We start from the raw sequence: 23,044 nt of genomic DNA, 5'->3' as shown, positions 1-23,044 counted from the left end.
AAGAATAACTCAAACTCAATAATAGCTAAATTTTGACACACGACAAAAATGAGGACCAAACATCCCTACAATAATACAATCAAAACTTAGCAAAAAATTCAACAACCAAAAAAAGATGGAGAATGCGTGCAACTGCCTCACCATTGACCAGACACGAGTAGTTAGAAAAACAAAATGAAATGCAATATTATATTATCACATTTCTATCTTCTCCAATATCATACAGGATTCAGCATGGAGATTTGGAGACTGCGTAAACCCTTCTAGGCGTCATGTACAAATAACGCACTTTACCAAACTACCCTCACCACCCTTCAAAATTTCATCACTAGAACAATGAAACACACCGTAATTACCGCGTTGTCTACAAGGGTAATTTAGTCATGAAAAGTGACAGCGATGAAAACAAATTGCGACTTTTAAATTACACACATAGAACGCCCAACGGTCCAACTTTGACTCTCTCGCTCTAGAAAAATTCTCTCTGGAATGCTGGTCATCTACAAATTCAACTCCTCGCGCATGGGTTTCCCAAACCCTGAAAACCCTAAACACCTGTTATTTGAAACCCTAGGAAGACCGTTTAATTTCTGATTCAATTGCACTCGAATTTCCAAAGCCCCAACGCCATCATGGAAACGGTATCGTTGGATTTCCTGGTCCCGTCCTTATGGGAGATCGAGGTCACAGTGGTTGCCTCCGTCTTCGTGATCTTCGCTTACTGGTTCTTCACGTACAGGGGCGGCGGAGCTGAATATGCTGATCGCCCAGTTGTGGACAATTCTGGTGCTTTCGGAGATGCCATTGATGAAAAAGACAAGGTCAATTCGCTAATTTGATTTTCTCTTTACTTTGATTTTGATTATCAAATTTCGAACCTTCTGCGTATGTTTATAGTTTTTTCTTTTGGGTGGTTAGTGTGCTTGTGAATTGTGTAGCTTCATATGATTGCGCTTCATATTCGGGAACTAGATGATAAAGTCGAGGTCAACTCAGTAAATGAACTTTGTTTTCTTTTCTTTTTTTTTTTTGGTTAAAAAGCTGAATACTTACTTCAATACTTCCAGTACCGTTCTTCATTGAAGGCCAGCGCAAGCTTTCTTGTTGTTTTGTTTGTTCTTTTTTGTGTGAGTTTTATTGGGTTTTGATGATAAAGACAAGGTCATTCAGTCCTTATAAATTTTTATGCATGAAAAAAATTTACCCCCCTATTTGCAATAGTCATGTTGATATATTTTGAAAGATTGTCAGGTTTGGTTCTTTCTTGCTTATAGTTATGTCAATTGGTTTCTACTTTCCATGATTATCGTCTATGGTAGTAGACCAGTTCTTGATTTTTGTTTCTTTGGTTTTCTATCCAAAGTTCTTCTTTTGGCATATAGAAACAATGAAGTTTGGTTAACTTTGTTCTAATATTTTTAATGCGTGTTTGTCGGGGTTTATAGTAATTAATGCCATCTTTGTGATAAAACGAGGTCAGCTCAAGTCATTTCTAATCTTTCCTTTCTATTGGGTGCGTTTGTTTCAGAAATTAATATTTTAGGAAAAACAAGAGAGCCCCTTTCAGACAGCAGTGTTTTACTTTTTGGAAAAACAAATGGAAGGGCATATTTGTTATTTTGATTTGTGGTTAACACCAGGGATGGGTTTAGGAAATTAACCCCTTCCCTTGGGAACGCATAACCTTCATTTTTGGGTTTTGGATACCTATGTAAAAAGTCAAATGCAGAGTAATTTGCACTTACCAAACATGCAATGCATTATTAGAAAATGCTAAAGCTCATTCTTAGCCTTAATTCCATGCAACAGACACAACCTCAATATCAGATTTTTCTTCTTGTTGAAATTTGGACTTTTTTTGTTGCTGTTGTTTAGCATTATTATCATAATTTCTGCATTTCTGGTTATCATTGTCCTTGATGCAAAGTCAGTAAGAGTCTGGGAAATACGTTATGGAGTTTGTGGATAAATCATGAATAAAGAATTTAGTAATTCCCTTCATGTAATAACTGCTTTTGGAGTCCTTTTTTTAATAGTTACTCTATTTTGAAAAAAAACAAAACAGAAGGAAGTTTACCATATGAAGTAACATTAACCCCACAAGAGTAGCTCCTGAAATTGTGGGTGATAAAGAATTGTTCTTGACAAACAACAAAATTGGAAACTAAGTCTGCCTTCCTACACTTGTTGCGGTTACCGTTAGATTCTGTGTTGTGTGGAAGGGCTAATTATTAATCTAAAGAAATCTTTTGAGGGTTACTTGTGTCGATCATGAGGTGGTGAGCGACCAAAATGATATTTTGTCCATCTGAATTGTATACATGCTGCATGCTGTCTTCACACATTGTTGTTGGGCATCCATTAATGTCGCAAGATGCATTTTCATATGCAGCCTGTTTCCTTGAATAATTTTTAACTTGTTTGACATGCAGTTCTGCACTTATTTTGTAGATCCAGTTGAAAGGAGATCTTCAAAACAGTTCTGCATATTTAATCAAGGTATAGCATGATTGATTCTGGGGTTGTTGCTTGAATAGATGAAGACCTGGATATAATAATTGGTGTTGTTTCCTTATTTATGTATTTTGTTGTTTGCATAATGTTATTTATTTATTTATTATGAGATGGTGCATTACTTTCCAGCTGGAACTGTTGGCTGCTAAGAATCTCATCGGTGCAAACTTAAATGGCACGTCGGATCCCTATGCTATGATCACTTGTGGAACAGAAAAGCGATTCAGGTTACCTGATTCTGGTTCTCTTTGTTTGCCACGTTTTACTTAATTATGTTTAAAAATAGACAGATAAATATATGTGTGTATATATTTCTTACATTTCATGAGAAGGTTTTATTTACTTTTGTTGCTGGTGCAGTTCAATGGTCCCTGGTTCAAGAAATCCTATGTGGGGAGAGGAGTTTAATTTTTCTGTTGATGAGCTTCCTGTCAAGGTACCTATCATGTTTTGTAATTTTTATGCGTTGGCACTGTCAAGAATGTAATTGTGAGGTTCAATAATGACAAATGCATTTTTCAAATATTTTTTTTTACTGAATCAACTGAAGTTTAAAGTTCTACATCTTGTGTTGGTTTCTTTTTTTCTTTGGATCTTTATTTTTCCAATAAGCTATACAGGAAACCTGGTTGTAATATAATGTTTGTAAGGCTTACCTGGTGCTGTAATTTCTGTGCTCCCTGCATTTCCGTTAAAACTAATGAACCAATGTTTCTTGTCCTTTTGAGGCCTTATACTTTCATTGTATGTTGTGTCTGCAGATTGATGACCTAGTTTTTATGTAGGATTGGTTTATTAAACTGATGTATTTTCCGTTTCTCCTCACAGATTAATGTGACAATATATGACTGGGATATAATATGGAAAAGCACTGTTCTTGGTTCAGTGACTGTTCCAGTTGAAAGTGAGGGTCAAACAGGTGCAGTATGGTATACATTGGATAGCCCATCGGGGCAGGTAGGTCTTTCTGCATATTACCTTTTTGGTTTTAGTTTTATCATTTATATGGTTATTACTATTATCACTATCCTTGTACAAATCAATTAGAATCTTGTTTTGTCTTGTCAGGTGTGTCTCCATATAAAAACAATAAAACTCCCTGTGAATTCTTCAAGGTAGTCTTTTTAGTTTATATCTTTCTAACATTTTCTTTCAGTTTATCTTTGGAGCCATTATCCTATGCCTGCAAAGTCATAAGTTGAAGTCCTCACTAGCGATGCTTGTGCGGATTTCATAATCATATATTTTGCCTTTTTATATCAGTCCTAGAAATAAATATATTTCACTGTGTTTCATTTCATGTGATTTTCTGTTTGTATGATATGATGATATTAAATATTTGATTCCAATCATGCACAGTTTTACTTTTCCCTTCGCTGCACATGATGGGACTACACCCTTCTTACACTAAGACAGCTCTCTTTCCTTTTCTTTTTCCTTTTTTTCTATGCATGCCTGGTTGAGTCACTAGAGCAGGCACTGGATTAAAATATATTAATTTTCTTTTGATGTTATGGTTGCTATCGTTAATATAATTTCCTTAATTGGTATTATTAATGGGAGCTGATTTTCCCACTCCTCTTGTCCACTTACACTTAGCCTTTTGTTTTTTAATACTTTTGTAATTACCATTAAAAGGGAGTGTAAGCGGACAAAAGGGGAGTGGGAAAATCAAAAGGGAGTGTAAGTATTCAAAAAGGGAGTGGGAAAATCAGCACCCTTATTAATATGTCCTAATTACCATGCAATTAGTGGTAGGGCTATGAATGGCTATGCTGGAGCTAATGCTCGAAGATGGGTACCTTCAGATAAACAAGGGCCCACAGTGGTTCATCAAAAGCCAGGCCCTCTCCAAACTATATTTAATCTACTTCCAGATGAGGTGAGTTGAGTGGAACGTGTTTGGCAATGTTTATATGTGAAACTCTTAATGACATATATCTATTGTACATGTACATGATTGTTCGTTTAATTATGTCTAGTTGTTCCAGTCGTGGGATTAATATAGTATCTGTTTCAGGTTGTGGAACATAGTTATTCATGTGCACTTGAGAGGTCATTCTTGTATCATGGCCGTATGTATGTCTCTGCATGGCACATTTGCTTCCACTCTAATGTGTTTTCTAAGCAAATGAAGGTCAGGCTATCATTCTTTCTGTCAAGTTTAAGCCAATATCATAAGACTTTGTTTCTTTTTGAATCATGAGAGACTAATTTACAAAGTTTGACAGTGCTCCTAATTGATTATAGTTTTCACTGTTTTGTCATACTCATATCTTCATATTACCATCCTTGTCTTTAACATTCATTAGCAGTTCAACATATTGCATGATAAAGTAATTTTGACTCTTAACAACCATCTTACATAAATGCTTTAGATTTCACAGGGTCTTATTAGTCTTTAAATTTGGGAAAATATAATAAGGAATTAGGATTTGGGACTGCAACAGTTTGGTCCATATCTTTTAAAAACTGGGAAAATAACCTTAAATTTACGAATTGTTACGCCATTAGTCAGTTCGTCTGTCAAACTATCAGGTTAGCTCCTATTTTTGTGGGGCAATCAGTGGCATAATTTTTTGGTTATATGGATGTTAGATTGATGCCACCACATGAGCCATTTTTCATCCCTTTCTATGTCTAGAAGGTTAAGTTTTCTTTGAGAAACGTTTGTATTTGTTGTCCAATGGCATCCCTTAATCCTTGTTTCATTGATCTGGCTTTCAAATAAGTAAAAAAAAAATGGGTTGAGTGCTAAGTCAAAAAACAAAGGTTAGCTTGACAGTTTGACTGTAAAAGGGCCTATGGTGTACGGATTTGTAGGGTTATTGTCAATTTTAAAAGACAAAGACCAAACTGTCACTTACCCCAAAGCACAGGGGTGCAAAGTATCATTGACCCTTTTAAATTCATCATGGATATTGTTTTACTTATCTCAAGTTCAACAAGTGCTTTACAACTTCATAATTTATGGAAAGTTAGAAGTTTAGAAAGAAAGTTATGATATTTTAAAGTTGCTTAAAAAAAATCAGTGGCATATTTGTAATTTTCGTTTTTAAATATCATAACTTTAATATTACTATTTGATTGTTTTTGTAATAGACTATGTTCTTTGGATTTCTTGACTCACAATCTCAAAAAGGTATACCCCTTAAAAAAATCAGTGGCATATTGTTTTATTGCATGTCATTGGATTGATTTATTGTTTATTTTTTTTGTAGATGTATGATGGTAACCTTTAAATGTCAGTTAGAATGATTTCTAATATCATGTCCTTTTTTTCACTTTTGACAGGTCATCATACCATTTGGTGATATTGATGAGGTGCTCTCTCTCTCTCTCTCTCTCTCTCTCCCTAAGGTGACAGAGTTGATTAATTTGCAATGCTTAATCCTGTGGAATTTATTGTTAAAGATTCGGAGGAGTCAGCATGCATTCATTAATCCTGCTATAACAATTATACTTCGCATGGGTGCTGGTGGGCATGGTGTACCTCCTTTGGGGAGTCCTGACGGTCAGTGATTAGTTCTAAACACTTTTAATAGGGATTTTTTTTACTTTTAGTCTTTTGTTTTAGATGAGCTTCAAAATGCAAGCTTACGATTAACAGCATTTTCAAACTTTGTTTCTGTTATTCTATAGACTATGTGCTGTATCTGTACTGTTTTACCAAAATAGAATATAGAGCTCTTCGCAAACAAACAATTAGGATATGGAGCTTTCAGTGCTGCATTTCATTTTATTTCTTCTTGTTTGTCTATTTTCGGGATCCATAAGGTTGAATTGGGCCGGCTAGCTAGGTTGAGTTTAGAGCCTATTGGAGCTCAGCCTGCTTTGTATAGCTCTATTTCCAACTTAATCTGGGTATCGTATCAGATCTTTTAGCCCAAGCTCACAATGTCTTTTATGATTGTCTATGGGCTGAGTTTGGGCCAACCTAAGGTGGAAAGGTTATCTTAAGTTTCTCCAACAATTTGTTTTCTTTTGACTCTTAACTTATTAGCCATAGGCACTGGACCACTAAAACCTACAGGTAACATGTCGATGACTGGACCACTTTCCTCTTCTATTCCTGGTAGATTACTTGTCCACTTTGCTGTACAGCACCTCTTAAACCTCTTATGAAATAAAATTTCATCTTATCGTTTAACAAAAAAACAAAAACAACTTGTGCTAATTACCAGTTGCACAACGGTGGGTGGGTTCATTACAGAGTTGAATATTGCCAAGCATTATGTGCTTGCATTCTAATTAGGCATAATGCTGGTGGCATAGGACCACTCACAGAGGTATTTAGGGGCTTTGGGAAGGCTTCTTGATATTTAGAGAGGAAAAGAGGAAGATAACCTAAAAGGCCATAATATAGACATGGTAATCGAACAAAACCAAAGGCCACAACTATAGCCAATTAACAAATCTGGATAGTATAAAAATTCCCTTTTCGAGTTATAGTGAATGTAGCTTATAAAATATAAAACTGACCACTTACTAATATAGATAAACCAAAATGAGGACTCAATAGTGACTGAAGTGGCCTGTGAACAAGATGATCTTTAAGCTAGCTTTTTGTTTTTTAAAACAAACTTTTAGTTGTCTGCATAAGTTGGTATATGGGTGTTGCATTAATTTGAATTACTCAAGAGTGTTTTTTATTTCTCATACAAATGCTAAATTTTTGTTTCATTCTGTATGTCCTGACAGTAAGTTGGCTTTTTGATGGTGAATTCTTGTTAGTTTTCTTGTGCATTTTCATTCAAGTGCTAGTTTTCAAGTTTTAATGTTGTTTTTTGAATCTATTGTGGATTCTTTTTTATTCTGACCATTGATCATTTAAAATGAGTTTAGGTAATGTACTTGTTCAGAGTGCAGATGTGAGGACAGTGCTTTGATTTATTGGTCGTGTCTAAATTGTGAATTTTGTTTCTAATCTTCAATATTTCTCATTTCAGCTTCTTATAAATATTGAATCATATCATAAGATCCTCTCATTAGACCTGAGTTGCATGAAGCTTCTGTAAAAGTGCCTCTTCCAGTTTCTTGATTGCATGTAAGCTTTGCAGTGTATTCAAATTTTGTTCATCTTTTTTCTTGTTTTTCCCCATTGGTGTCTGTCCTGGATAACTTTTTGTTTGTATGACTTGCATTGAATCAGACTTATTCACAAGTGTTTCATTTGGTGTCTCTAGTACAAAGTAAATGCACATTCTATGGTTGATGTGTTACGTACGGGCTTTTATATTGACTTGTTTTTCCATATGAGTTATGGTGTTTATGCTCTTTAGTCTTTCGTTTTATTTTTTTACTTTATGAGCATATTTATTTAGAGTACTCTTGGGAAAAATCATTAAGATGAATTTACCTGTTAATGTGTGTTTTGTGGTTTTATCGCCTTGCCATTTTCAGGTAGAGTGAGATATAAATTTGCATCATTTTGGAACAGGAATCATGCATTTAGAGGTCTCCATCGCACAGAAAAGAATTACCATGCAATGTTAGAAGCTGAGAAGAAGGTTGATACTGTGTATTTCATGAGTTTTGTTGTCTACCTGGGTTAATGTTTTTGAAGTTCACTCATGTTTTATCTACTAGAGAGAGCTGGAGCCCGATCTAGCTTTGACAGAACTGAACTTTATAACTCAATCATGTTAATTTTATATCACCAATGATTATAATCATGATAATGTTGATGTAGTCAAAAACAAGGATCTTTCTTGTGTTCTTTTGATATAGTGTGACAGAAGCATCCTGATGGGGCCACTGAAATTCTGTGGCTTTAGTGTTCACAAGATCAATTTCAGTGGCTTTAGCATTTACAATATCAAGTTTGCACATGCATTCTTTCAACATGTGTATTTAAATCTTAGAAGCAATTCCACTCATTGAATCCTGGCTTTGCCTGTTTTACATCTGTTGTTGATTTTTAAAATGTGAATCTCCCCCTTTTATTTATCCATCATGCTTTAACTTGCTGATCCTTTCCCTCTAAGTTGCCTGAAATGGTTGGATGGAGAATTTTTTTATTTTTTATTTTCTTATGATATGTTCTCTCTGGTATATAGGAAAAGGCAGCGTCAGCACTGCGTGCACATAGCAGTTCTGTAAAAGGAAGTCAGGCTAAGATTCCTGAAGATATCATCCCCAAAACTGGAAAGCTTCCAGGTTTTATCAAGGAAGAAGTGATAACTAGTATATATAATGTATGCATCATTTTAATTTGTTTTCCACCATGATATTAGGTATGTTAATCAGTTATTAATAAACAGTGTTTCTTCCAGGATGTTTTCCCATGCACAGCTGAGAAGTTCTTCAATTTGTTGTTGAGTGATGGTTCAAATTATTTACATGAGTATCGTTCAGCACGAAAAGACACTAATCTTGTTGTAAGTACCTTTTATTTTTAAATAGTGCTTGTTGATTACATATCGGAATTTTGTGAATTTATGTGCGGGGTCTTGGTTGCAAGCTTTTCTTTCCTAATCCCAATATTTGATTCTGATGGTTTCCTGGCCAGTAATCATGTAGGATAATTAGTGGTACCGTGTAGTTTTTTCAACCTAGGAGAATAGTGTTTTTTGACTTCTAATCTGAAATTTCATTTGTTGATAAAATCCTAATAAAATACTGTTGTTCTATTTCCTAAGAATCTAAGATGGGCATCTTGTCTGTCCTGTGTACTTTTTACTATTAAAATCTTGTTTCCCTATTGAAACAAAATAAAATTTCTTGTTTGTTATATTTTCAGATTGGACAGTGGCATCCCGCAGATGAATATGATGGTCAACTCAGAGAAATAACATTCAGGTGCATTTGTAACAGTCCCATGTGCCCTCCAGATACAGCCATGACAGAATGGCAGCATGCTGTTTTATCACCAGACAAGAAAACACTGGTGCAGTGACTTTTGCCTTCTTTCATTGTGTTGTTTCTAGTGTTAGATTTTCGAAATTTAGTAATATTCTTTGTCGTAACATTATTTGTTCTTTCATTAGCTATTTTAAATTTCCTTTTAGTTTTTGTTCTGAAGTTCTTTGCTATCTTTTTTGTTTTTTATGTTTTATATTTCTTATTTCATCAGATTTTGCTTATTGTTTTAGGTGTTTGAGACAGTGCAGCAGGCTCATGATGTTCCATTCGGGTCTTACTTCGAGGTATGCAATACATTGATGATGCTTTTTGGCTTTTCGGATGTAATATTTTCTGGATCCTGATTTGAGATTGGTATGTGTTAGAATTCGTGATATGATTTTATCCTTCTGATTTGACAAAATAACGATGTCTTCAGTTTATTGTTAAACCAAGGAAGAAAAACCTAATGAGTTACATTACTAGCACTTGGGAAGTGAACAGTTTGGTACAAATGATAATTTTGTGAACTTCCTTCAGTTTGTTGTCCATGTTCCTTAATGAAGGAGCTCAACCTATATTCTAGAAACCTGCACTTTTTTTTTTTTTAGAAGAAAGGAAATTTTATTGCAGAGAACAATAAAAACAAGAGTGGTCAAGGAGACCACTACAAACAGCACAGAAAAAGAAGAAACAACATAGGGAGCAAAACAATCCCTAAGGCACCAACACAGTAAGCCTGAAGGGACAGACTTAGCCTGGAAAGCAAAAGAAGGGCAGCTTTCCAATCAAGCCAAATAAACCTAAAAGAAAGATCTCAAAATTCTGACGAAGTCGAAGCCCAAAGTGAAGACCATACTCTGACTTTCTCCCATAACTCCTCACCTTCACGACAAGCATGGTTATCAAAATTAAATCTATTACGTTCCAACAAAACCACCCGTAAGACAGCCAAAACAGAGCAGCCCCAAAGCACCTTAGCTTTCTGTCCTTTTCCTGGAAGTTAATGTCTCTCCGATAAAAAGGATAAGCAGTCTTTGGATAGCACCCAGCTGATATCAAACTCCCTAAACAAACGCAACCACAGATTAAAGGTCACCAGGCAATGTAGGAAAAGATGGCCAACCGACTCTGTGCTGCTTTTGCAGAGAGAGCACCACTGAGGGCAAAGGCAGGACCTAGGCCTCCTCTGAATCATGTCACATGTGTTAACCTTCCCATGGCTCACAATCCAAGCAAAACTTTCACTTTTGGGGGGCTTCTCAATTATATGGAGCATGTGGATCCTAACTAAATTGTATTTCATTTCCTTGTTTCAGTACAAATTCAGTTCATTGAATTGGAATTATTTTTTTGACTGTCAGCCATCTAAAAATTTACGTTTGGCTATAAGTAAAGTGGATGAAAATCATGAAATAAGTAGTCTTATCAGATTTCATCTGGTGCAATTTCATGGCAATTCTTTGTGTCAGCTTGATCCAGTATTAACTTGTGAGCCAAAATTTTCTGATTGATATTGTGTTGTCATTAATATCTGAACTTTTGTTAACGATTCGCTGCATCAGGTCCATGTCAGGTGGAGGTTGGATAGTAACGATGAAAACTCATGTACTATAGACATAAAAGTTGGTAAGTTTTTAAATTTGCCTTCTGGTTTTGACCCCCATTAGTCAGCAGTTCTAATGCGTATAATCGTGAACCAAACTTGTGAAGTGAGATTGTGTTTTCATTGCTCTTGATGTAGTGGGGGTGGTGTATGAACTTGTCATGCAATGCTGTGGAAGCTGTGTGACATGTGACAGCTACGCGGCTATATGAAACATTTGTTTGTTTCATTTTTGAATGTTTTGAACAAATTGGTCATGTTTTGCAATTTGTTACAGGTGTACATTTTAAGAAATGGTGTGTGATGCAATCCAAAATAAGGGCAGGGGCTATTAACGAGGTTTGTGCTATGCTTTGTTGTGGTTTCAATTGTTATTTTTGGTACATAATTCCGCACAATGCCTCAACAATTGAATGTTCAATAATAATTGTTGTCGCTCAATGTAGTACAAGAAAGAGATCGAGCTGATGTTGGAAGTTGCCCGTTCAAACATCATCAAGACGACGAGTAATTTGAGCGGTGAGAATGACGAAGCCACATCACCCTCTGTAACTCAAGATAGCAGCTAATTTTTCCGATAAGGGCAGATTGTTTGGCTTATCTGTGCAATATGATTGTACCATATTTTCCTACTATTTGTATGTATGTTGAGCGACAATTAATTGTATACGGAGAGGTTTGTCTTCTATGTTCCAGTATAACTTCACCCTGTCTCCTTCCGAGAAAGCGAGTGGTGTGTGTTCTAGTTCATTGTGAAATAAGTCAGCTTATTTTCTTTTGTTTTTTGTTTGTCTTGAGTATACACATTAGTGAAAGATCCTCAGTTTTGTGTTCATTTTGTCGTCTATTTATATTGACATGGCTACCCTATAATGGAAATTTGGTGCCTTATTTTCATGCTTTTGGAGTATGACCTAACCCTAACCAAGAGATTGTTCTAAGGGTGGGGCATGGGTTGGGTTGGGTCGGTTTTAGTCCCAACCTATAACCGAACTCGATATATAGCGGTTTATGATTTATTAGACTTAAGACCCACTCATTATTAGGCTAACCCAATTCAACTCGAACTTTTTGTGATCGGATTAAGCAGTTTAGTCATGTTAATTTAAAATTAAACCTATTTTTAAGTTTTGATTTCAACTCGTAACCTAACCCGTACATAGCAATTTATGAATTTTTGAACATAAGCTCGCTCATTTTAAGGTCATCCCAATTCAACCCAACCCACTATGATTGAGTTGGGCAATTCAATCAGGTTAACCCAAAATTGTGCCCACCCCTAGATCGCTCGATCGAGCAAAGAACCCCTTGGCCTACACTTCCTCAAGTCAAGGATTAGGCTTTAGATTTGTATTTTTATGGGTATATGTTATGATAAATGCAAGTGCAATAAACTAAATAACAAGAATTTAGATATACTTAATTGAATAAAACATATAGGGTTATTGATCCCAATGGTCCCCCAACTATTGCTCCAGTATCATTTTGGTTCACCAACTAAATTTTTCATTTCAATAGTCCTTCAACTCTTCATTTGGTATCAAAATGTTCCTACCGTCAAAGTCTGTCAAATATTCCGTTAAATTGAGGGGCAAAAAAGTAAAATATTATTTACTTTGGTCCCCTAACTATTGCTCCAGTATCATTTTGGCCCACCAACTAAAATTTTCATTTGAACCATCCTTCAACTCTTTTTTTTTGTATCAAGATGGTCCTACCGTCAAAGTCTATCAATTTTATTGTTATTTATTTTTGTATTTATCTGATTTTAATTTTTTTAATTAATTTAAACAATAGAGAAAAAAATTATTACTTTTTAAGTCCATGTCAGCAAAAAAAAGCCATGTTGGTGGTGAGATTCAATTTTTTCAATTTTAAAATTAGGTACAAGTTCCTATAATAGTTTTCTTCAATTTTTAATTATTATTTACTCTTTTAAAAAATTTGTTATTTTATTTTTATATTTATGTTATTTTAATTTTTTTTAATTAATTTGAACAATTGAGAATTTTTTTAATTAATTGTTAGGTCAGTCTCACGAAAAAAAAAAAGCCATGTGGCTGGTGAGATTCAATTTTTTAAAATTTTCTAAGTTTTATAATAGTTTCCTTTAATTTTTAATTATATATTACTATTTTAATTCATAGAGACATTTTTACCCCTCAATTTAACAATAAAATTTACAGACTTTAATGGTAGGACTATCTTGATAAAAAATAAAAAAAGAGTTGAAGTATGGTTCAAATGAAAATTTTAGTTGGTGAACCAAAATGATACTGGAGCAATAGTTGGGGGACCATTTCAATCATTAACTCTTTTAAATAAACTAAAGTAAACTTAGAATGAATAACCAATAGGAAGAATAATAAGCACCATAAAGAGTGTACAAAAGATAGCACTAAACCAACCAATACTATCCAAAACCCAAGCATGTAGCACTCTTATGGTGCTTATTATTTTTTAATAAAGCATCTTTTCCTAAAAAACAAAATATAAAGAATAATAGCTTAAACGACTTGAACTGAAATAACAATCTAGTTGAAAGTACTTTGATTCTCATTGTTATAGTGTATGTATTTAGGCAGCCCTAAATATTTGGGGTTGATGTAGGGGTGGAATTAGTTCGGAAACAACAAGAAGAGCCCAACACCACCAACCGAACCAACCAAGTTGGTTGTCTAGAATCCTAAACGGCCACTGACCAATTTGGTTCACCGTTTGAGAGAGACATGGGAGAGAGAAGAGTAGTGGTTGCGAGCGGCTACCACGAGAGAGAGAGAAGACCTAATCTGCGGGAGAGAAGGGAGAGAGAGAAGGTGAGGTACATAGTGGAAGGGAGAAAGAAGATGATGGTGGGTGGGGATTGAGAGAATATGTTTTAGGGATTTAACCCTAAGGGACCGTTTGGCTTTAGGTTTAGGAGTTTGGGAATGAGTTTGAAATTGCATTCCCATGTTTGGTAAGTGCACTCTTGTGAATGCAATTATGCACTCATGGGTATAGACTTCCCATGTAGGGGGAATTTCATACCCTTGACTGAGCTTGGAAAATTTTTCCCTCTACTTGGGAAAGCAATTAATGCAAATTTTTATGACTAACTTACCAATATTCTATTTTTAAAATACCATGTTTTACCCTTAGATTACTCTTCATATTTCTTTCTTTCTCATAACAAAAGTTAAAGGTATTATTGGAAAATTGAATAACTTTTCATTCCTAATATTGCATAAACCAAACATGGGAGTAAGATAAAATGTCCTTTCTTGATAATCATTTCCCAACGTTTCTAAACATGAGAATGAACATCCTCCATTCTCATGTCATGAGATTAGACATGGAAAGTTCATTCCCAAGAAGTTCAATCCGCGAACCAAATGAGCCCTAACAGTTTTATAATACTTTTTTTAATTCCTTATGTAAGCCCTTCAATATATTTCTTGTACATGTTTAACACAAGATCAATGATTACTGCAATGGTATGATGAATTACTTTTAAGTTGGTGGTCAGAAGTTTGACTCCCCTTGGCACTAACTTCTGAAATATCGGTAGTCCAAAAACACGGAAATTTCGATGGAAATATCAGGATATTATCGATATCGATAAAAATTGAATAAAAACCAAGGAAATTATAAGAAAAACTTGGAAATTTTTATTGAAACTTTGGAGGATATTTATTTAGTCAATTATCTATTAGTTTATCACAAAAAATTGGAAGGAAATGCATTGCATGATGAGTTTAACTGATTTAAGTTGATTATATACCGAGCTCAAAAACACTGTGCATGTAGAAAATATGTAGTAATTAATGAAAGAAGATTAAACACACCATAATCATTTATATATAACGATTTACTATAATTTTTTACACTTTATACATTGCATAATACATAAGTGACTTAGTACCACATAGAGTTCTCTTTTGCATATTATCACAAAAACATAAGCAACATGGTGGTTAAGGTGTTGGAGGAGTGAAATGGCAGGGGTTCAAATCCCCTTTGCATGTGTGCTTTGTGTTTTTTTTTTTTTTTTTCATTTTTTCCATTACATCGATATTTTCGATATTTTCGATATTTTCAGTATTACAGCAATATTATAGCGATATTTTGACAAAATATTGCTGAAGTGTGAGCGAAATTATCGACATCGATATTTTTCGATATTATCGATATTTATACGATATGTGTATGGAAAAGTTATGAAATATCCATGACTCGAAAAAACGATAATATCCTCGATAGTTTTCAATATTATTGATATCCACCAGCAGTTTCTTCCAAATGCGGCCCCAACGCTAAGTCACGAAGAAGCCATAATCCAGCAGTCGGGCGTGGTACCTGCTTTAGCACAGCCGGACCTCGGTGCAGCAGAAAAAAGAAAACGCGACGGCAGCCGCCAGCACTACCTGCAGCTACCACCACACGCACCATTGCTACTAGGCACGTCGCTCCAATCGCCATGTCACGATGACAACCGGCCAATCATGACTAGCCGGTCCTCACTGAAAAAAATATATATATATATATATTCAAAAACCCAAGCATGACCTGCCTAGGTGTGCACGACAACTCCTCTCCTCAACAATCATAATAATCCTCCAAAATCTTTCTCACAAGCTAGAAAGTAGAGGAAACAAGTTTTCAATATGAAGAGGAGTGAAGAGAAGCCTTGTATTTATAATAATTGGGTATCCTTAAACAACAAGGAGACACAAGCCTATTCCAATTAGGAGCCCAATTCCAAAACAAAGTCAAAGGCCTACTCCAATTGGGAGCCGAGCTCACAATTAGAAGCCCAAACGCAGTTGGAAAGCCCGAAGAGTATTTCACATCTCCTCCCTGCCACATACGCGCCATGCATAAGCTAGGGGTATTTGTGGGAGCATATATTTCTGCGACCAATGAGCGGGTGACTCGTGGAAAAGGGAAATTCTCTAGGTCAATTATTTAATTAGTGAAATTATAATTGATTTGAGATGGGAATATCTCCCTAAATTAGGGATGATATTTCCACCGAATCTCCTTGATTAATTCCAATCTCCTATGTTTGGGTAAGAATAATCCTAATTAAATAAGGATTATTCTTCAAACCCTATCTGATAAGGAGCACTATAAATACATGGCTACATCACACATATGAGGTAATCTGATTTTACTCGCGAATTCCCCCTCTCTCACGCCACTCTCTCATATCTCTCTCTCACTGCTCCAGCCACCACCACACATGGCTCCGACCACCCGGTTCTCTCGTACTATAGAGAAAACTCTGACATTCTCTGTTATTTTCATATCTTCCTAAAGATCATCTAACTGACTTAGGTATCGGAGGGACTTTGGCCAACACCCTATCGGGTGTGATCTATTTACTCCAACCTTTTCGCAGGGATCGAGGGAGAACAAAGAGAAGGAAGTTCGAGGGTCAAAGAATTTGCGTGTGAATATTCCCCTTGCGAAATTTTTCTCAAACATTGATATTGAGTGTTTACATGTTGTTAATTATCATTATATTATTTGATTAACGTTGGCATGTACATATATTATCGATGATGGTTGGAATTCTTGGGTTGATAAAGAAATTATAACGAAGAGGGTAATGAGAATGATCATTTGTGTAGTTGAGTCTAACCATTGTAGGGACTAATGGCGGAGGGAGCTAAGGCCCACGATGGGCATGTGCCCCCTCTCAAATTTTCTTATTAATACAATCTTACTTTTCTTAACTAAATTTTAAAGTCCCCTTTCTTTCTTTGTATTTTTTTTCTTTTCTTTTGTCATTATCATTGGTACCTTTTCAAATCTCTTATTGTCATACTTTAAGTCTAAATTTTGTAGCGATAAATTACTAGCGTTGTTTTTGGTGAGGTAACCTCACCGATGGTTGCTAACCGGTTACCGTTCGAGACTGATCTGCAAGCACCAAATGGTGACCATTACTATCACCCCAGGTTGCAGTTTACCGCAAGTTCCAGTCGACCCGGTTCTATAGTCGGCTTACCATGACTTATAAAATGTCCATAAACAAAACCCTAATCCATATGAAGAAGAAGAAAAACATAGAGAAAGAGGAAAGAAGAAGAAAAACATAGAGAAAGAGGAAAGAAGAAGAAAAACATAGAGAAAGAGGAAAGAAGAAGAAATACAGAGAGGAAGAGGGAAGAAGAAGAAATACAGAGAGAAAGGGAAATAGTGAAGAAGAAGAGAAGAAATACAGAGAGAGAGGGAAGAAAAATAGAGAGAGATAGAAGCAAGGAGAACAGTGGAGAGAAGAAGCCACAAAAGGTGAGAAAAGAGAAGAAGTCGAATTCGAAGGAACAAGGGAGAGAGAAGAAAAAAAAAAGCAATAATTATATATATATATATATATATATATGTCTATATATATGTCTATATCTGCAATGGTTAGGATCAATGCAATTTTATTGCATGAAATTGAACTAAAACAGTAAAATCTCACTTGCAATGGTGTGATTTAGTTCATTGCAATAGATGCAATGCAATAGAGGGCGCTATGTGATGAACCCTCTATTGGAATTGCAATAAGCAAACCATGAGATCCACATGCCAATAAAAAAAATATAAATATAGCAATTAATGCATTATGCCATTAATTTTCAAATATTTTTTAATACAAAATTTTCAAATATTAACAAATAACAAGGTCACCATTAGCCAAATTTCTTCAAATGTTAACAGCATTGAAGACTAGCATTAACCAATTTGACCGTTAACCATTTTTCATCTCATTCTTTTCCTATATATATGACTAGAATTTGTATACTTTACTCGATTCACTACAAACTCTTTTTTGTTTGTTTTGAACTTGTCATTATTTTTCGGGATTTTTGTAGAAATGTCACATGAACTTATACATCAGTTTCAATTTGTCACCTTAAAGAAAAATTTAAGCAAAATGTCACCTTAAATTTTCAAAATCCATGATTTGACACCTAACTTTAACATCATCCAATTTTCTATCCATTTTAAAGGTTGTTTTAGTCTTTCCAATATGTAAACCCTCTTTTTTATATAATTTAAATATAAAGCTATGTAAACCCTCTTGCTTGGAAAGACTAAAATACCCTTAAAAATGGATGGAAAATTAGATGATGTTAAAGTCAGGTGACAAATCATGAATTTTGAAAACTTAAGGTGACATTTTGCTTGAATTTTTTTTTAAGGTGACAAATTGAAACTGATGTATAGGTGACATTTCTACAAATATCCCTTATTTTTCAAACAAATATAAAAGAGCAACATTTCTCGAATGAAAATCAAAAAACCAAGCATGGGTCTATGTGGTCAAGTCCTCTTGTTTTATTTCTATGTGATCAAGTTTTTGTTTTCTTCATGAAAATCACAAAAACCAAGCATGGGTTTATGGCATATCCCTCATGTGTAGCTTGCATACTTGAATCTTTCTTTGTCTATATTTTTGGGGAAAAAAAAATTCAAATATACAAATTTGGCATGAAATTAATTGTTTTTTCAAATATATTCAAAATTGGTCTCTTTTTAAAGATCTCTTTGAGAATATTTCAATGGTACAATTTTTAGTGTTATTAAATTTATCTATTTTATTTTATATGAGTATGTAAAAAAACCATGTAAGAAGATATAACTATTGATCTGAAGCTAATCCACTATGAACCCGGATCCTCTGTTTTGATTTTCTCTACCGTGATCTGCTTTACTTTGTTTCTCTGTATGCCACCTCATTAAAATTTAATCTAAGGGATATAAATTGCACATATCGACTGTAAAATAAAAATCCAATTTACTCTTACTTAAAAATGATTAAAAAACCCTAACTTGACTAACACCTAAACTTAACGTTTGTGGAAGTTTTTTTTCCTTCTTCCTCCTCTGCACATCTGCCCCCACTCCCAAAATCTTATCGCTCATCTCTATTCTTCTACAGAAAGTGAAATCGGTGGAAGTTAAACACATATACATATTATTGAAAGGAAAAAAATAGCTTGGGCCGTCTTGCAACTCAGAAACAACAAGAGCAAATTAATACCTTTTTAACTTTAACTTGCATAACTCGCATCAATTCATTCCAAATTACACAACTAGCAAATGCTCCATTTCGTTGCATTTAGGTGATGTGGATATGACGATTGTACCCAATGCAATTAACTTCTCTCAAATGTACAATTATCGGTAGCACATGCTCCATTTCGTTGTTGAGAAATCATAACCCCCAAACCATATGAGATTCAAATTCCAAACTTTAGTTTCTCTTCCAGAATTTCTCAACAGCCAAACATGGCATTTGAATGAGGAACAAAATTCGATAACAAAACCTCGCAAACAAAAAGTGGAATTGTCTCTCTTCATCATTTGTGGGCATAAATTCCCTGTTTTTTTTCTTTGAAAACGTAGAGTTTGCTACTTCTATATTTTCTTTACATGACTTATGTTCTTTCTCACTCCAGTTTTTCTATTATTTGGGTAAACTTAATGATTTAATTTCTTATGCCCTTGGAGCTAGTTTCTTATTCGATGTGTCATAGGATTCTTGTTATGTTCATACTCTTCTTGGTAAGAATGTTATTGAGTTCTAAGATTGGAGAAAGAAAAGATTGATGAGCGATGCAGACGTGCAGAGGAGGAAGAAGGAAAAAAAAAACTTCCAGAGACGTTAAGTTTAGGTGTTAGTCAAGTTAGAGGTTTTTTTCACAGTTGATGTGTCCAATTTATATCCCTTAGATTAAATTTTAATGAGGTAGCATACGAAGAACAAAAGTAAAGCAGATCATGGCAGAGAAAATCAAAACAGAGGATCCGAATCTATTCAACTATACCATTGCAAATAAAACTGCATTTCAATTCAATAGATACCAAAATAGTTCAAAAAATTGAACTATTGCATTGAACTATTGAACAACCATTACAGATGCTCTTAGGTTCATTTTTTTTATTTTCACGGGTCGTTGCCTACTCCCTCTCACTTACCCATTTTTTTGACATTACTTTTTTTTTTTTCCTTTACATATTGTATTAAATATATATATATACTGGGGTTTCACGTGCAGCTGCCTCCTCCCTCCCACATTTCATTTCTCCCTTTTTATTTTATTATTTTTTAAACCCCAATAACCTTTTTCTTTTTTTTGTTTGTCAAAAATAACCCCTTTTTTTTATCCAAAGATTAAATTTTTTATATTCAAAGAACCATTCAGGCCACACCACTTCAGAAACCAAAACTTACGGGTCTCTTTGTTTTTTTTTTTTTTAACATCGATACATCAATATCTCTCTCTCCTCCCTCTTCTCAGCCATTTTTTGTTTACCAAATCCTCATGCCTCTTAAAATCAAATAAAACATTTTACCAACAGAAACTGATCCATACTTTGGAACAAAATGAATACATCTCTGATCTCAAAGTAATTAAATTGAACAACTTTTCAATCATTTGGTCTCGCGGCTGCACCTAGTAACTCTAGGTTGCCTACGTACCCTTAACCAGGGATCAAGCCACACGTAGTTCTTTCTCTTTTTATAATGCACTTGTGTATCTTGTCAAATGTTATTTTTCATTGTGATTGCAAATCCATCAAGGTTCTCATGTTAATGATATGCTCAATAACATCCACAACTCTGAAGTATAACTTTCCAACTTTCCCAATTCTCAAAACAGTTCATATTCAAAACATAAGTAAGCCACTCACTGAACTTCCTCTAATTCATAAATCGATTAGTATATTACTGACTTAGATTATTATATATAATAAGAATAAAGATGAAAATAAAACAAACACCGTTGAAACATTTTTAACCTTTCCTTCGAAATTCACATACAACTCAATTATAAACACACACACACACACACATTCGAAATTCACATACAACTCAATTATAAACACACACACACACACACACATTCGAAATTCACATACAACTCAATTATAAACACACACACACACACACACACACACACACACACACACAAACACAAACATATATCCACCTGGACGTAATTCACATACAACTCAATTATAAACACACACACACACACACATATATCCACCTGGACGTACCCCCATTTACATTCTGTCAATTCCTTAAATATACCGTCAATTCCGATAAGATTTCGTAAATTCCATAATTTTCTATTTAATTTCCACAATATACCGTCAATTCCTTGTGTTACATATTATGATTCATCCTCGCAAGCCTCGGTAACACCAAGTCGACCCGAGCCACATTCCAATTACTGTTTGCCATAATCCGTTACCATTTTTATTGACTTAATCCTCTTCTTTGGTTTTACAAACTTTCTATCTCAATTGGTGTGTGATCCATTAGGTTCTAATAAGTTAGGCAGTGAGCGATTAAAACTCTTATTTTCAGTTGTGAATTAAAACCCTTTTTTTAATTCTTTCTTTTATAAGGACCCAGTTACGGTATATCATCAGAGCTTTCACAAGCTATGAGTGACACCTAACAGTATATCATGACTACCCAAGCCAAAATAGAAAATGCAGACAACCTATTCAATTGGAATTACAATGCAATATGATCGTTCTCTTTTCCAAATAATCATTAATCAAATTAATAGGATACATAATTCATGTCAAATCCCTAATGTGATTATTCACTACTTATATGATTCGCTTGAGCATGAATAGAAACACCTTTCTTATGCAGGCTCACTACTATGGCAAGAGATTGTTAATCTCATATTCCTTTAGATTGCTTTATCTTTATCTCATATATTTTGGACTTATTGTTTAAGGCCCCGTTTGGGATTGCTTTTTTTGGCCAAAAACCTGCTTCACTTTAAAGTTAAGCAGTTTAAGATGTTTGGTAAAAAGAAAATATCCCGATTATTTTAAAAGCAATGGCCTTTTGACAGCAGCTTTTAAAAGCAGACTCTGGGTTGCTTTTCAAAGCTGCTTTCAAAAGAAGCATATATGAACATTTAATAAATTTTTTTAATTCCCAAAATACCATCATTCATTTTAAAAAATGACACCACCCCCACTTTCACATCCAACTCCACCACTTGCACCACCACATTCACTACCTCCACAACCACCACCACCACATCCTCTTCCTCCTCATCCTCCACCACCACCACCACAACCACCACCTCCACCACCACCTCCTCCTTCACCTCCACCTCCACCTCCACAACCACCACCTCCTCCAAAACCTCCAAATCCACCACCACCTCCACAACCAACATCACCACCACCACCACATCCTCCGCCACCACCACCTCATCCATCACCTCCACCACCACCACCTCCTCCTCCACAACCACCATCCCCTCCACCACCAACTCCACCTTCATTACCACCACCACCTCCACTCCATCACTACAACTACCACCATGCTGCCACTGCCACCACCACCACCACCACCACCACCACCACCTCCACAACCACCATCCCCACCACCACCAACTCCACCTTCATCACCACCACCACCTCCATTCCATCACTACAACTACCACCACATGATTAATACATAACACTTTTAACATCATGTCTATTTTAGTCATTATTCACAGTTACAACAATTTTATATTAAAATTTACCAAACGCTTTTACACTGCTTTTTGTACTAACAGCACTTTAAAAATATTGTTTACCAAACATGGAGCTGCTTTACTTTACAGCTAATTATTTTCAAAGCACAGCAGAAGCAACTTTTTTTAAAAGTGACAGCAATCCCAAACTAGGCCTAAGTAGATAATGATTAAGGAGATATTTGTTATTAAAGAATAAACTTGCCATTATGATTAACCATAAGAGGTAATGAAATATCCACAAAGTTACTTCATATGTTTGACTTTAGAGCATATTCCAACAGTAAGTTGGTCTTTTTTGCAGTTCCATATGCAAGGTCCATGTTCTAGGCTTGGTATTTGGTCATTATAATAACCATTTGACTACCATGAGGATAGAAGTCACTAATACATCTGATAAAAACCACATCATCAATATTTGTTAATCACTTGTTAATTATTTGTTAATCATCAGTTATGCATAATGAATCATATGTTAAGAGTTTCTTTGTAGCTTTAGAGCTTGGTGGATACTTATTAGAAAAGACAAATGTTACAACCA

General features: G+C 34.9%; 1 protein-coding gene across 4 annotated transcripts; it reads left to right on the top strand.

Moving 5' to 3' along the window:
• The first annotated feature begins 423 nt into the window (after window positions 1-423).
• LOC110774163 (C2 domain-containing protein / GRAM domain-containing protein) lies at window positions 424-11,860 on the top strand. Of its 4 annotated transcripts, none has more exons than XM_021978705.2 (18): window positions 424-821; window positions 2,458-2,499; window positions 2,644-2,741; window positions 2,875-2,950; window positions 3,343-3,471; window positions 3,583-3,629; window positions 4,267-4,396; window positions 4,535-4,651; window positions 5,809-5,838; window positions 5,929-6,028; window positions 7,918-8,024; window positions 8,574-8,711; window positions 8,790-8,894; window positions 9,257-9,403; window positions 9,609-9,662; window positions 10,923-10,986; window positions 11,241-11,302; window positions 11,410-11,860. In XM_021978705.2, exons 1-18 carry the CDS (start codon window positions 633-635, stop codon window positions 11,530-11,532), a joined length of 1,758 nt encoding a protein of 585 aa, XP_021834397.1. In that variant the 5' UTR covers window positions 424-632; the 3' UTR covers window positions 11,533-11,860. The 4 variants fall into 4 exon arrangements, with proteins under 4 accessions (XP_021834397.1, XP_021834398.1, XP_088102887.1 ...); XM_021978706.2 differs by having other exon boundaries at window positions 2,452-2,499; window positions 4,273-4,396; XM_021978703.2 differs by having other exon boundaries at window positions 425-821; window positions 2,452-2,499.
• The last annotated feature ends 11,184 nt before the right edge of the window (window positions 11,861-23,044 follow it).

This window comes from Prunus avium, chromosome 1 (genome assembly GCF_965620075.1).
Source record: "Prunus avium chromosome 1, drPruAviu1.hap1.1, whole genome shotgun sequence".
Classification (NCBI taxonomy): Eukaryota; Viridiplantae; Streptophyta; class Magnoliopsida; order Rosales; family Rosaceae; genus Prunus; species Prunus avium.
Note: the sequence above shows the minus strand (reverse complement) of the source record. Positions and strands in the feature narration are given on the sequence as shown.